The following is a 16,575-nucleotide window of genomic DNA, read 5'->3' as shown; positions in this document are numbered from 1 at the left end:
GACAACTTTGGATTTGAAGACTAACGCAGTAAATACCGAATTTCTGAAAACTTCCGATTCTTTTTCAATCTAATCACGTTGAATTTTAAAAATTAATCCTGTAAATCAAATATTTTATTTAGATGCGTGTGGTAACTATTACGATCACCGCACGGTATGCAGTAATGTTACGCTACCACACATCATTTTATTTACTACGCCAATCGTTTTACGTAATTGATCCCATTGTAGATAAAATATTGTTGGTAATGAGTGTGGTGCTTGATTACCGGACGCTGAGTGAAATTTGCAAAAGAAGCCAGTGAGGCGAGATTTGCAGTCGTACTACATACCACACTTATTATATAATATATTATTCGAGTCGGTTTTCAAGGTTGTTACAGACGGTTTTTCTCAATTGTTAATCTCTTTTCATGCTCAGTTTAACACTGTGTATGAATTTTAAGGTTTGATCCCAAAGTGTAGCAGACTTGAATAACTTATCATCCGAGATGCACTCTGTAACCATGAAAAGTATAAGTACATCCACTCGACAGCACAATTAGTCTTGTCTCGGTTGCGATTTTATGCTGCGGAAGAAGCGGTCATCATCATTAGCGCAGTTTTTCTCAAATGCCTGTATGCAAATGGCCGGAGCTCTAAAGAAGGTGCCAAGAGCCAATAATTTAAGTAAATACACATAACAGTTAGTCTATGGGAAAAATGCTTAAATAAATTACCTAGTATTTATAGGAGTGCACTTTGCACATATTCTTTTTATGGTAAGTGGGACGAAAATCTCTTTGGCTGTGGTTAAATTTGCCTGTTTTACGTCTAGGATCATTAACACATCGCACAATGAAGAGCTTAATGGCCGCAGCCTGGGTGGGTACTAACATGGGCCTGTGTGAACCATGATAGAGCTAAATCTTCTGACACTCAAAATTCAGTTAAATAGTCCTGTCGTTTCGGTTTTAAAGAGATATTTGATGCAAATTGGCAAGATTCTAAACCGCCTTTGTTGTTAACATCTCTATTTATTCGTGTTAGTTCAGATCAGTCTATGGTCAACCCTTTTTGCGTTCAAAGTTACCTTTGTGCAATGTAGGAACTGCCCGTTTTTGAAAACGCCAAATTTTATAACAAGACCATTTCCTGGCCACCGTGGCATGAAACCACTTTAAAATAATCTTGCTCTTGGTCGAAATAATCTGCACCCATTCCAGAAAATTGAAAATTTGCATAATTTACAGAAAAAGCTTTGGCAAAACGTGCAATTGATGCGATCCGCTTTGGTTTTTTTTTTTGGTTTTTTTTGTAGTTTTCAACCATTCGACAACACTCGTATTTTCAGTTCATCGCATACTGACATCTCAATGAAACTTCGTTCCCTTGTCACTTAAAAAAAAAATGAAATTCTCAGGTGTTGGTTCAGCAATCGCCTTGTAAAGATGAAAACATAAAGTGCTACCGACCAAAAGCGGCTTCCAACACAGATCCATTGTACGCGACTCAAATAATCTCGTTTGTCGAAAGGATTTTGCCTATTTTGGTTACGGCAAGCAACGTCTTCTAATTGTGCGATCGCTGCAGAGTACAATAAATCTCCTCCTGAAAAAGTCTCAGAGGTAATTTGCAAATCCAAAGGAAGACGTCAATGAATAGGCAAATAGCTCACTAACTTTAAGCGGCACACAAATCAACGTGTAAACTGTGAGTAATAATACGATTCGAATGACGTTATTTACAACCGGACCTCTTCTCCTCTAACCATATCCATAAAACCACCCGTATAAAATTCCGCACTTCTCTTCGCATTCCATCAATAAATCAAAGAACCAAGCAATGGCTTGAACCCAATCTGAGATGCACCTGTCATCGTGTCGCGGGTCGACGGCAGCAGGAACTGCTACCGGTACCACACCCATCACCAGCAGCCTTTGTACGTAACTGTTTAATTTGCATTCAATAAGAGATGGGTTCCTCTCCAAACATCTCGGCCGCATACCATTACCGAGACACAGATGAAATGCATTGATTTTTTTAGGTCAGCCTGTATGATGGTAGTATGTAATGCTGCTGTAAATATGTTCTATACGTTTGAGGCGGATTGTTTATTTCTCTTTCATTCTATTCGGCGTACATGGCACCTGCGAGTGGGAGCCGTTAGAGCGATGGAATTGCTCTCTATTCTTAGTGAAAAGTAGCTCAGAATAACATTCACGTTCTGCTAAGGGCACAGTCCGAAACTCTTGCCAATCTAGAAATTTTGGGAAAATAATTAACTAAAGCTAATGGAAGGTGGCTATGTAAAATGTGCGATATTTGAAAACTCCTGCCCTCAATCGCCGAGAAATGATAATTTTCTTAGCAATCGAACAGTTGATTTGAGGTAAATGATTGATGTCTAATCATTGTGTCTAATTTAATTTTTTTTTTATTGATTTTCAGCATTGAGCAATACTCTAAGTTGTATTTATTATTATTTCGTTTCTTTTATTACGCTTTGTCTTTATAGTTTTCAACGTAGTTTGTATTCTATCCTAAAAACTGTTCTATCAGTAAATACAAGGTGAGTCGGGAGGATCGTGCCAAACTTCAGGAGCGTGTTGTACATGAAAAATAAATGTAAAAAAACTCAAATGTTGTTATCCGATTTTCGTTTGTTTACAAGTTATAGCGTAAATAAAATTAAAACATAAAATTTTAAAAATGTATAAATTTCATGAGAAATTCCATAAATTAACGTTTGGATATCATAGTAAATGTTCAAAAATATTGCCATTAACTTCTAAACATTTTCGGCTTCGTCTACGAAGAGCATTCGTTGCGCTCCTGATTGTTTCATGTCTTTCTTTAATGGCAGCTGCAGCATTTCTAATGCGTTGAACTAGTGCATCTTGAGTGTCCACTTTTACTCTGTACACTTCAGTTTTAAACCAACCCCACAAACAATAGTCTAGTGGTGTGAGGTCTGGAGACCTTGGAGGCCAACTAATAGGGCCACCACGTACAAGAACGTCCAGGAAAGGTACGTTTATGGTAAATAGAATCCTAGTTAAAAAAATTTATTTACGCTATAACTTGTAAACAAACGAAAATCGGATAACATTTGAGTTTTTTTACATTTATTTTTCATGTACAACACGCTCCTGAAGTTTGGCACGATCCTCCCGACTCACCCTGTATATTTCCTAATCGTTTGATGTGATGTAATATACTTGCTAGGTGTGGTATAAAAATTGACGCATTATAAAAATCTATAAGGCGTTCTTCGAGAGAATCTAACTGGAAAATTAAATGGCCGTTACCTATTTTGTGAAAATGGTAACTTCGAATTTGATGCTTTGATCTTCTGAGTAAATCAAATCGCTAGTTAAAGGTGCATCTAAAACCGTGCTTTTTTGACATCTATGTGCATAACTTGAAGGTTATAAATTGAAAATTGCATTAAATAAAAGTGTACATTTTTTGCTTCTAGTTACTACGTGAATCAGTTGTATCATAATATCGAAAATATCCGTCGAGACAATATTTGAATTGGTAACAGGATTTTGTGTTTTATCTCAAAGGTCGTGTCCGTACTGTAATGTATCCGTACCGTGACTTTACTTACCTTTACAGTTTAGCCATATTCTTTACTTTTAGGTTTACTTTTCTGTTAAAACGAACTTGGAAGCAAACTCAGTTCTCTAATAAACCATCTTTATTTACAAACATGTTCCTGAGCAAAGACGTTAACAACTACAATATAAAGGGTCAATATGAAAATTGTGATGATTGTTAGTTTTTCAAAAAAACACTATCTACCTATATCATGCCTAGAAACGTTGATGTTGTCTAGATTTTTTTAAATCCTCAAACTTGAATCTTACCAATACCCGATAGCTTAAAATTAATACAACTAAATCAATGTCTAAAAAATAAGTACAATTTATATAATTAGTTAAAATATCAATAACTAGTAATTAATCGGCTCATAACTCGAAAATACTCGAGGAAATAGATGTAATAATCGAAATATAAAATTTAAACGTAATTAATGGCATGGCGCGTTCGTCAACGCAAATCGGTCAAACAACAGTCCTTGAGGGCAAGAATGACCTTAATGCTATAGTATTTTCAAAGTAATTTAAAACAATAGAAAATAAATGGTTAATCGAAACAATCCTATTTTTAAAATTGACACATTCGTCTAAAAAGCCTCGCTGCACTAATAATAAAATTATTAAGTCTACTTGCTTAGGTACGCTATTTTCAGTCGAAAAACTATTTGTACAGGACCATCTACGCGATAACTTAACAATAAACTTAAAAAAATCGTAAATTGTTAGTACAAAATTGTATAAGTACTATGAATTACTTTTTCATATTTGCACTTTAAGACAAGTGTATAAAGACATTAAATTGCGAACGTAATTAAATAAAATATGACACATAAGTATAACAACGAATATATTACAAATATATTCCTTATTTGTGTAATTTCGGACTGAGGTACATACAACAAAAAATATGCTGTTAGGACGATAACCACAATAATAGTTGCTAATAAATTTCGAACATTAGTGTCAAACGAAATAAAAGTGGCGTTCTAGATCATTTTTTTTAAGGTAATGTTGGGTTAGTATGTGTGGAGAAATACAAACTTGATGAAATTTTGGTTTTAGCTTCGGAATTAAATTCTGTTCATCTATTCATCTGAGTTCTGAGAAAAGCTGTAATAGAATTACTTATCGTTAAGACGTAAATTTAAAGGACTTAAATAGTAGGTATGGAAAGTATTGCAACTCTTTTGAACTAACCTGAAGAATCAGGAACCTTTCTTACCTTAAGGAATTACATCAAGTCATTCAAAACTTACCTCGTCCTTATTTTGGTCGATTCGTAGTGCCAAAAACAATCCTGACTGGTCCAAAACGGCCTTGCACAGAATCGTGTATTCATCCTCCGAGACTGGCCCAGCGCATAAAATCGGGCAGCGCACGCACAGGTACATCGCGTGCATGCGCTTTCACGCGCAGGTTTCGATCTTCGGTGAGTAATACCACTTCGCGGAACAAACGTCGGGGTTCCCCTACAAGAAAAACGCCATCTTTTGATTTGAGTCAGTCAACGTCACTCATTTGTTAAGTTCCATATCTACTATTCCACTACTTACAAAAGTTTGACGTTGTTTTTGTTAATAAGCTATCGCATGAGCTTCATTACCTGTGGTATGCATTGTGGGCTGAAGATGCTTAGTTGAAAAATTATTATTTTCTATTGTAATAGAAATCTCTAAAGTATTTGCCCACTAATGCCCCTTTCCCGTTCAAATAATAATTTTTCGCTACTTGAGCTTTATCTCACATAAAACTACAAATTCTTACCCTCTTTAGTTTCGGACGATTGTTCCTTCCCATGGTTTTTACACAGAATCAAACACGTGTCCAATATTTTGTCGTCATTCTTGACGGTAACGTCCCAGGTAGCGTCATCTTCGACGCTGAACGTCATTGACGGAAGAACTGCTCCTTTCGTTGTTACGCATTTAACAGCTGCATGGCGCGTTTTCAAGAATTCCAGAGCTGCTCTAGATGCTTCTGCTACTTTTTGAACGTGTTCTGGACTAGGGGAGAACTTGCCCTTGGAGGTGGGAGGAGGGTTACCCTTGCTAAGCCCTTCCAGTTCGCTTAAAACTGAAAAAAAAAATAGGAATTGACGGAGTAAACATTAAACCTACAAAATTCCCAACAATTTCTGAAGAAATCGTTTTCTCATTTCGCTCATATTTTTATTAGAAAAATATTTTTTAACGAGAAGTAGACATGTGCCCTTTTGATATTTATCTCCTCGAGTATGAGGAGTACCGGGCAAATTGCTTTAGAATCAAAATTATATGTACTTACCGACGGTAGGCACCATTAAAGTATAGGTATGTGACTTAGCTACTGTGTGTATACTATCTAGGTGGTCGATGAAGCAATTCGTGTCAGGAACTAGGTACTTTGGTCGGATTTCTAGATGAACACTTACGATGGATTGACTAAGGATTTTCTGAAACAAAACCCCTCATTCAGCCATGAAATTACACAGGAAGAACCGTGACATGTTGCGAGAATAACGAATACCGGTACTGCTACTGGGGCGGCGCGTGTAATTCTCCTTTTTAATGTTTTCCTAAGATCTCCTGGGGGCTCAGCATCGTCTAATCAGCGATAGGCGACAATAGTTAGCGGTGATTTATCGCCTCGCGTCGCTCATACTTTATCCGAGCTAATCGCAGGAATGCCAACAGTCGAGAGCGGGACGACTTGTTGCAACTGCAGCAAGGGAATCTCGTCCATTCAGAAGAAAAATGTTCCAGAACATCGCAAACCGACTGTAGATCGCTGATGATTTTTGTGCACAAGAATACCTTGGAAGCATCGCGAAGTTCTTTGGAAATACCCCGAAATATGTACGTCAGTAATGGCTCGAAATATCGCGAGCGCGCATACCAAAATGCATCAGTTCAAACACCAAAAACGCGTGTTAATGTAATGACTTTCTTTGCTTTCTTTTAATTTTGTGGCCTCTTTAATAACAACAACAATAACAATAACAACGACGATGATAAAATAATCAGTAAAAAATCAGAATTTAGGAAAAAGGAAGTAAATAATAATTGATGGTATTTCTTGCCTTTTCCGACGTGATATCCGATTTTGAACCAGAAGTTTTGGGTCCTTGCAAACGTCATCAACTTGACTTTTTACCCCCTGGATTTTATATTATCGCCCGAAACCTCTATTTGTTTTGAACTCTTGAATAGTTCGATAATAATGTGCGAAACGGGCACTTGGCCCAGCTACTTTAACGCCATAGGTGTGCAGGCATGGACAACGGGAAAAAAGTCAATGAAAAAGCGCGTTGTTCTAGATAGTGTCAAATTTTGACGGTTCTCGAAAAAAGGTTTGTGTGGCTCAGCTACCTACCACTAAAATTATCGAGCTCTGTAGCAGCACCCATATAGTCAAAGCAAAACGACCAATTCACACCCAAACAACGCTTTGCCGTGGAATTTATCGTAACCGGGAAGAGCGCTAAGTGATTTATTTAGAAGATTAAGGCGAACGCCCACATCCCGGTACATTTTGCATGCATACCGATCGTATGAGATTTTAAGCGATTCTCATCCTCCCATACAACGGTGTCACTAATGTCACTCTCAAAGCAGGCGAACTGATCGTTTCCTGCTGCCGCTGCCGCTGCTGTGCAGGGGCCACTTGGCCTCTCGAGTGTCTCGTCTATACAAGACCGAGAATAAAGACCGAGAATAGAGACCGAGGAATTCACTAAAACAACATTTATTATTCCCGTATTGGACGTACTTCTGGTGACCGGGTTTTTGGGTTAAGACCGGCAATTATGGCCGGTGTTTAGATTGCAGATATTTCCGTTTTGTTTGCAGTAAAAGCTTCGAAGGTGAAGTTGGCCTAGGTCCTTAAACAGGGTTTTTAGTTCTGACTAAAGTTATATGAAAATCATGTCTCAGTGATGAGTAGGTTTGAAAAGGATATTAGATTAATGATGTGATTCTGTAACAATTTACATCCGACATTAGTGGCGTAACAGTTTGCGAAAATCGCGTTTGCTCATCTACGCCTCTTCGCGAATTGTACATTTTTCTTATCGGCCCATTTCTTAAAGTAGATATTCTTGTTCATTTTTACCGACGAATATCGGTAAAGAGAAAAGCGACTGTTATTTAGGAATTTAAATAAGATGTTAATGAATTCGAAAAATATGTCGTTTGGTTTTATAACAAAATATTCATATTTCATTAATGGCATCGGATATCCCACCTTAATATCCGATGCCGTTACCACCTTCAACGTTGCATTTTACTTTAGAGAAATATGAAGGAAACGTAAATTAGTAAGTGTGGTATGTCAATGAATTTGGAATTAAAGATCGCGTTAAAATCCGCAAAAACCTTCTAGTCACATCTAGAAAAAAACAAGTTGATTACTCTTGACAAACGAAATGAAGATTTTCATGTTGAGGCTTAAAAAACTGCGACACGAAAGCGATTTTAGTTTTCGTCCATCTCTTACCACAATTCCGGAAAAAATAAATTTTAAACTTTTGGTTTTTTACAAATAATTGGAAAACGAAAATATTTTTTACATCTTTTTGTATTGTGACGCTACTCCAATGAATGTGCAACTTTTCTCCCGAGTAACCAAGCCCGTACCTATTACCGTTTACGAGATCCCCACGGCAAACGTCCTTATCTTGCATACACTGTGTGCATTCTAACATGATTAAAATTAAAACTAACACTGTCACATGCCATTTCGGTTTGCGTGCGGTAATGCGCTACATTCAACTCGCAAAAGCGTGCGTTAAAATCGTTGCCTCGTTGGAAAATTCTAGGAAAACATTCCATGGTAACTTTTTTCTCACAAGTGAGACCACAGCACTCTGTTACCATGTACTAACTCATTATTTTTAATTTTGGATCGAGAATTTAGATAACTGGGCCGATCATCTTTATCTCATATTAATACGTTATGCAAAATCCAAAAACTGTGATCACCACTATAAGACAGTTTTCACGGACAGCAAATTAGTCAAATGTGACCAGGGTTTACAGTCGTCGCTAATACTATTTAGACTCGTTTACACACCAACGCGTTACGGACACTTGGTCGAAACGGCATTCGAGAAATAAGACAATGGCATCTCATTCTCACGGCCAACATTCTAACTGCTTATTTTGACCGCCCAGCGACCATACTTCACACCAGCACAGATGGATGCACCTTTTATCGTTTTTATGAAACGAGTAATTTGCGTTTACATTAGCGAGTGTGATTGTCTCGCTGATAGTCCGGTTAGAAATGATCGAATTGTCCAGTCAGATTGATTTACGATATATTTCTCAGGAGCAACATGGTCTTTCGCTTAACGATGAGGACAGAAAGGAGTGAAAAATAAGTGAAGTTAAAAGTATGTACATTATTTAAAGCCGAAGACACGCCACCGCCTTCCGGTATGGGACGTCCGCTGTGATTAGCTAAATTGTTAGCATTCGGTTTCGTTTCTTTCTGTCCGAGGTTGATCTCTTGCTCAAACGTCATTAACCAACTGTTATATTTGCTCACTGAACGACAGGCCACACATCGCTTTCTTGTTCAAAAATATATGGAGTTACAAACAAGGTCAAGCGCGGACACATAAGAGCAAACTAAAAACCAATAAATACCACTTGCAGTAATCGCTAACGCAGAAAATGAAATTTAAAAGAGAGGTAATACTCAAATACATAATCAAACATCAATCATTGATCTCAAATCCAGCTTCCGAAAAAAAGACATTTTTGTGTGATGTGAACATTTTGACCAAACCGAGTCAGAATAGGTATAGCAGAGCGTTTGACACATGGTTCGATTATTAGTTCCGATTTGAACCAATCAAACCTTCAAAAAGTTAATCATCGAGGAAAAGACCTTCGATGTTTCCGATAGGTCGCCACATCTTCTGAATTTTTTTTGCTTTAGGATATCTTTTTTTCCCGACTGTGTACGGCAGATACGAAATACGTAAACTTCTGATTAAATCATAAATTTGCCGGACTAATGTACGCATTTAGGGAGTAAATTTCAATAAGCTTTGAGGCGTGAGGCGACATGGTGAGAATCGGGTTAAACATCGCCAGCCAATAGGGGCCTGTATTACTGAGGATAATTTACGTCTACGCAAAATGGAAACGATGTTAAATAATGCGTGGAGATGGGTTCCGTCTAGCGCTCTTGACCTCATCGCCCCTGGCGCAATGACAATATGTGTGTCGCGGCTGCATTGCCGGATAATTGCGTAATTAATTATCAAACGTTACGTCAACCGACTCAGCTATATATTATTACCAAAACCGATTCTTTATCATATTTACAGCTTAAAATTCTGAGTCGTTATACGTCACTCCTGACGTGGTTTACGAGCCGCAGTAAAACAATCACCACTTTAATGTATTTCTATGTGCAAATCAAAGTGGCATTTACATATCGAATGCCGTTTCGGCCAACACCCAACCCTGCTCTTTAGTAGTACCGTTAACGCAAATGCCTTTGTTTTTAGTCGCAACTAGCATCTTCCTGTATCGTTGGATATAGTAGTTTTATTGACTGCGTCTTGAAAGAATATTTGTTGTCGAGTCTGAACCATTCTTTTCTTTGATTTGCTGTTGGCGACGGTTCGTAATTTGCGATTTTCAAAATAGACATACAGGGTGAGTCGGGAGGATCGTGCCAAACTTCAGGAGCGTGTTCTACGTGAAAAATAAATATAAAAAAACTCAAATGTTTTTATCCGATTTTCGTTTGTTTACAAGTTATAGCGTAAATAAAATTTTTTAACTAGGATTATATTTACCATAAACGTACCTTTCCTGGACGTTCTTGTACGTGGTGGCCCTATTAGTTGGCCTCCAGGGTCTCCAGACCTCACACCACTAGACCATTGTTTGTGGGGTTGGTTTAAAACTGAAGTGTACAGAGTAAAAGTGGACACTCAAGATGCACTAGTTCAACGCATTAGAAATGCTGCAGCTGCCATTAAAGAAAGACATGAAACAATCAGGAGCGCAACGAATGCTCTTCGTAGACGAAGCCGAAAATGTTTAGAAGTTAATGGCAATATTTTTGAACATTTACTATGATATCCAAACGTTAATTTATGGAATTTCTTATGAAATTTATACATTTTTTAAATTTTATGTTTTAATTTTATTTACGCTATAACTTGTAAGCAAACGAAAATCGGATAACAACATTTGAGTTTTTTTACATTTATTTTTCATGTACAACACGCTCCTGAAGTTTGGCACGATCCTCCCGACTCACCCTGTATATTCGTGGAGGAACTCATAACGAAGGCTATCGTCTCCAACGGAGAAGTTTGCCTCTCGAAGGAAGTGAGTGGCGGGCAAGTCTCGTAAGGGGACGATGTTTATTGCGTGCAATACCGGATGATTAAAAAATATGGCTCGCCCTCACAACTTTTCTAAACTTAGAAAGTTGAAATTTGGATGAAAACTACATGAGAATAGAGCCGATTGACTGACATTAAGGGCGTTTATCTAGCACTTCCGGTACCGGAAAGGACCTTTCGATTTTTAAATGTGATGCCCTATAAATTTTTACTGTTTTGGAATCTAAAGGTCATTTTTAATCTAAAAATATGTTAATGAAAGTAATATATATTTGTTTTGTGGGTTTCTCTCGTCGAGCTGCGCCACTGCGACATACGTATTAGGCACAATTTTACGCCAGAATTATGGGGAAAAATACTAATTGGTTTTACTCATTTTATTTTATATATGCTTTTTCTTTCACAAGCAATTGAAATACCGAAAAACAGCCTTTCCCATTTACCTCTCGTTTTTCAAATAGAAACGTGGTGGCTCATTGCGATTCTCTAAAAGATTACTTTTTCCCGAACTTTCTGATACCAAACACAACCTATGTTCACTTAAAAATGAACTATTAATTCATTAAAAACATTCAAATTTAGAAAAAAATACGTGCCATTTTTCAAATGACAGAATAAAATAATCAAATATTTCTACTTGTAGAATTCATATACAGTCCTGAAAACGCAAGTCAGAGTTACAGTTACAGTTAAAGCACAAGTTTACGCCTCTCCTTCTAATAAATGGAAAGAATTAGAAGCAAAAGCTCGTAGCGCGATAAATAATATAACCCCAAATCAATTGAGCAACGTTATGAGAAAAACGGTTCGAAATGCTTTTGCTTGTGGAGAACAATAAGGTGGTCATTTTGAACATTTCAATTAATTACTGGTTGATAACCACAAGAATACAGAAGTTTTTTCCGAAACTCGACGCCCTAACGAATAGCTAATCTCACATTTTGGAGTTATCTAACGAATTGACGTACTTGAATTAATTTCTACTATAAATAAAACATTGATTTCTTTGTCTTCACTGATAATAAAGTTTTCTGCTCCGTTAACATTTTCCGTTTCTATTTTATTGAATTTTTTTTTAACAGTAGCGGCCCGGGTGGTTTCTAAGTAGAAAATTTTCGACATAAAATCGCGCAGCATCGGAAGGCCGCCGATGCTATTCCCCAAATACTAAGAACATATCAATTTTTTCACAAAAAAGGTATTTTCTTTAAAATGAGGTATTTCTAGACTAAAATTGACCTCTAGATTTCGAAAAAGTAAAAATTTATAGGGCATTATTTTCAAAAATTTGAATTTGAAGTCATTTCCGGTTAAACTGTAAGTGCTAGATAAACGTTATTAATGCCAATGAATAGGATCTATTCTCATATAATTTCACCACAAATTTCAACTTTCTAAGTTTACATACACAAAAGTTATAAGGGCGAGTCACCTTCTTGAATCACTCCGTATATCCATTGTTGTTTAACATATAGAAGAGTAGCTTCGCTTATCCGGGGACACATTGTATATTTACGGGTGCTTGGGGTATTCCCTATTTTTTAACAATGGAACGCCACATCTGATCACTCTGAACAGCATTTATAAATACAGATGTTAATAGGCATTGTCCCAAGTGTACAATTATTTAAAATTATCAGTTCCGTTCTTTTATTATGAAAGCAATCTTAGAAGGAAACTATTTCAAACGGTCGAACGAAAAAAATTACTAATAGAGATAAACCATCTCTCATGGACACCTAAAGAGAGGACCTGGGTGTGCTTTCTCATTTTAAAATCCGTGAGCACTCCTCGACCTTTGGTTCTGTAAATTTCATACTAAAACTTTGAAAAATTATAAGACATTTTCACAGTTCAGAAAACCTCAAAATAAATTTTTAAATAGTTTGCTTGCTAGTGATTTCGGTAGATGTTCCAACTCAAGAATTGAATTATTATTCAGCCCGAATGCGAAATTACAGTTTCAGCGGTTCACAATGTATTATTCACCAACGACGGATTTCCGATGATCCGACGGGCGCCGTGCCACCGCCCTATTCATCGTCATTACACAGCAGCTACACGCAGAGACATTATTCAATCGTGCCGAACCAGGAAAAAATCACTTAATCAAAATCGCTCGCATATTTTCCATTATATTTGTAAACAAACAGGTTGTTCGATTCGAGATGCATCGGGTTACAGCGCGCCTGGTACTTCACGCAAGTAGCCGCTGATTATCGCCCCGAGGACGTAACGGGAACTGAATTTGGTTACGTGAAACGTAAATTGTGACATCCTACACGTAGGAAGCTGTTCTTCTCCACTGAACTTTTACTTGCATGTGTAATAAGAACAAGTTCGGTTACCTCATTCAGTTTCAAGAGCGATATTAGAGAAACAATTCCTGCGTCCATTCAAAAGCGTTTCTTGTCTTGGCGCTATTGATAAGTCGCGTATGCCAGAGACACGTCGTAAATTTACCACCTGACAGCGAATACGACCAATGAATTATTTAAATGTTCTTATTATTGTGCAAATTGTTGCATGGTTCTCACATGATAATACCGCGATTAATCCACTTTCAAAGATAATATATTATGAGAAACAATTTTTGCTGGAGGCACCTTAGCTTTATTGGAAGTAGACACATGAACTGCTGCATAACAATGAAAAAAATTTTGATAAACAGAAGTGTACCAGAAATAATAACGACTTACCATTACACGTTGTTGATGCCTCTCTTGACTCCTATTCCTCTTCTCTAACTCCAACTTTCGGGTCAAAAGATCCTTCACTTCAGACGATGTTTCTAAAGGAGAATTTACATGGGCCACATCGGGTTTTCCCTCGACGTCTTCCTCACCGCCACTAAACGTCTCGAGCAAAACTTCATCGCTTCTGGTCTAGTAAAAAAAATATACTTAGAACTCTTAATTTCCTTTCACCGTTGTTATTTCAGGAACTTCATAAGATTAAAACTAGGCCTGTCCTCGGCAACGTTTTTAATGAACTTCTTAAAAGCCCTAACTTTTAGGGTCAACGAAATTTCGGAACTAATTACCGTCCTTGCCTTTCAACGACAATTTTAATTAAGGCTGGCGGAAAATTATTGCCCGGACAATTAACTAAACGTTATTTTACAAGAATGTCCAAATTTAATTTTCTGCTATAGTCGACGTTCTCCACAACTGTTTACTACCGTTCGCTTTGAACGTGTGTAATATTCCTTAATTTTGTTGTTTAATCAAGTCTATTTTTAGCTATAAATATCTGGATCTAAAGTGTTCTTCTCTAAAGGACATAACTTGATGCTTAATATGGATTTAATACATCGACAGATAAACAATCTTGGAGTTAATTTATTCTCGAATCTCGTTTGTAAGATATGAAGATTTCCTGTTTTTCCACAACATAAAATGAGCAACATGGAAAATCTCTTGCAAATAGAAAGCATAACCGTTGAAGCTTTGATAAGTAATTCCGAAAACATTTTTTTCCTCTTAGAAATTAAATCGTAAATAAACAATCTAGGAGTCACTTTAGAGCTAAATCTAGTTCATAAAGGAATTGTTGAACATCGTCTGCCTGTCCATGACGTAGAACTTACACAATTAATGGACATTCTCTTTACAAAACGAAAACCAACGATTTCGTAACTGGTCATAGAATGAGTCCTAAACCCTACCAGTTCTCTTCTGGATAAAGTCGAGAACAACTTATCTTGGGATTTAATCGCGTCCAAATCTAGTCTGTAAAAGATGTATAAAAGGAATAAAGCAGCTCCCGAGCTAAGTTGAAAACCGTAAAATTATGTGAAAACTTTGGCACACAACAGCTGACTCATGACGCCATTAAAATGATAACCAACTGCATAACCGCTGTCGCTAAAACGTTTCGCTCAAAAATGATAAAAACCATTTCACTTCGGTCATTCGTGTAAAATCAGTTAAAATCATTGTCATTGTGGAGCCTCATCTGCGTACATGCGGTTAAAAGCATGATATAATAAATACGCGCTACTTTTGGCTTTTCCTAATAAATGTCCTTGTTCATCTAAAGGCTACACTTGGGTCAAAAAGTTAACTAGAACTCAATTCTCTATCATATCTATCGCCTAACTCTGACGACACAAAGAACGCGGTCCTTCTCCCTTAGCCCAAGCCCTGTCAAAATATGCAAAAGTAAACAATACAGTTAAGCTACGTTCACACGGAAGATGTGTACGATTTCTTTGTTGATTTTTACTCTATTTCAATCATTTGTTTGGCGCCCATATTCCGGTGTACATTTGCGCATATGCGGATCATCCATAAAGACCCACCCACCAATTAAGACCAGTCACGTCATTCTTTATTTACTATCAAATTGTTTCAATTTTTCATGAGTGTCAAATTGTGACAGCAAAAACGAGTATAGAGGCGGAATATTTTTTCCACCTACGGGAAAATGACATTTTTTCCTCCCCCAAGGGCAAAATCTTGTTGTCCTTCTTCGAAAAATGTTAAAACTTTTGCATATTTGCAGTTTTAAATCCAGATATATGCAACGTGTTGAGCTGTGAATAAAATTGGAAATCGACCCACAAGAATAGGTACCTCTCGTCGTTCCCAATCGCTTAGAGCAAGAATTCAGATTAAACCGAATGTTAATATGAACTAGCTGTTTGGCATAACTTTACTGTCAGAATGAAACAATAACTGTAATGATAACGTCACTGCGCACTCAAACTACGATCAAAGGCAATGTCCTTAGAGATGTTATCCAGTTGTAATTGGGACACAAATAATACAAAATGAAGGATTTCGGTCTTTGGGACGTGTGTTTCCTTCACTCTTAGTAAGGGATCAAAATCGATGCCGCATTACTGAATACCATCAGAAAATTACTTTGAGAAAAAAAACTAACTAAATTTAAGACAACTCACCAACACAGCCTCTGTCCTCGGCGAATCTCGCCCCCTATCGGTGCATACCGCCGACACGTACTCCCTCCTTCCATCTTCAATTTCCAACTTAAGAACCGGCGGTTCTAAACCGCAAAGGAAGACGGTGCCGAAGAAGATCAACTTCGAGATCCTCAGCCGCAGTTGCGCCGACTCTGATTCCAAACTGGAGGGCGCATATGATGGTTCTCGGTCGTGAAAGATGAGTGGCGTAAAACCACAAAGCGTCGCATCTTCTGGCAACCTGATCTGCTCGTACCCTGAAATATCACCCATTAAACAGATTGAGCGGTGAGCGGCAGTAAATTTCATTTATCTTATCCAAATCTGCGAACGTCTCATTTGCGGATTCCTCTTAAAGCCCTCCATAACGGTACTGAGACGTTAAAAAAATCTCTCATATGACAGCAACAGCTGCGCATAAAGAACGACAAGAGGCGTACAAAGTACGATTAGGATTAAGTAAAAATGACTTTCTGCCCCGATATAGCCGGCGAGCAGGAGATAATAAGGCCACCTCCCGTTTTGCGGCAATTATTTCCTTTGTTTCAATCCTCCCATGACTGACACGTTGCCGGGGCCTGAAAAAAATGCTCCCATGTGTGTCGTGTAACACAGTTGTTAGACACCGACTGGTTTCCGGCTGAAGAAAAAACCATCTAGATATGTAATTAGGCCTAATTAACTAGAGCCGCACGTGGAGAGTACGAGTC

The 16,575-nt window shown here is 37.5% G+C and overlaps 1 protein-coding gene across 5 annotated transcripts in view; it reads right to left on the bottom strand.

The window, feature by feature from the left end:
* Nucleotides 1-3,667: 3,667 nt before the first annotated feature.
* The window catches only part of Smg6, a 38,664-nt gene continuing 25,756 nt past the window's right edge, over nt 3,668-16,575 (bottom strand). For all 5 annotated transcript variants that reach the window (XM_066287843.1, XM_066287826.1, XM_066287860.1 and 2 more), the window contains 6 exons: nt 15,845-16,122; nt 13,638-13,823; nt 5,871-6,018; nt 5,352-5,660; nt 4,844-5,056; nt 3,668-4,697 (listed from right to left, as the gene is read on the bottom strand). In XM_066287843.1, coding sequence (XP_066143940.1) covers nt 4,923-5,056; nt 5,352-5,660; nt 5,871-6,018; nt 13,638-13,823; nt 15,845-16,122 — 1,055 coding nt within the window. In that variant the 3' untranslated portion in view covers nt 3,668-4,697; nt 4,844-4,922. The remainder of the gene's footprint in view (nt 4,698-4,843; nt 5,057-5,351; nt 5,661-5,870; nt 6,019-13,637; nt 13,824-15,844; nt 16,123-16,575) is intronic.

Source organism: Euwallacea fornicatus, chromosome 1, assembly GCF_040115645.1.
Source record: "Euwallacea fornicatus isolate EFF26 chromosome 1, ASM4011564v1, whole genome shotgun sequence".
Taxonomy (NCBI): Eukaryota; Metazoa; Arthropoda; class Insecta; order Coleoptera; family Curculionidae; genus Euwallacea; species Euwallacea fornicatus.
The sequence above is the reverse complement of the archived record's forward strand: the minus strand, read 5'-3'. Positions and strand labels throughout refer to the sequence as shown.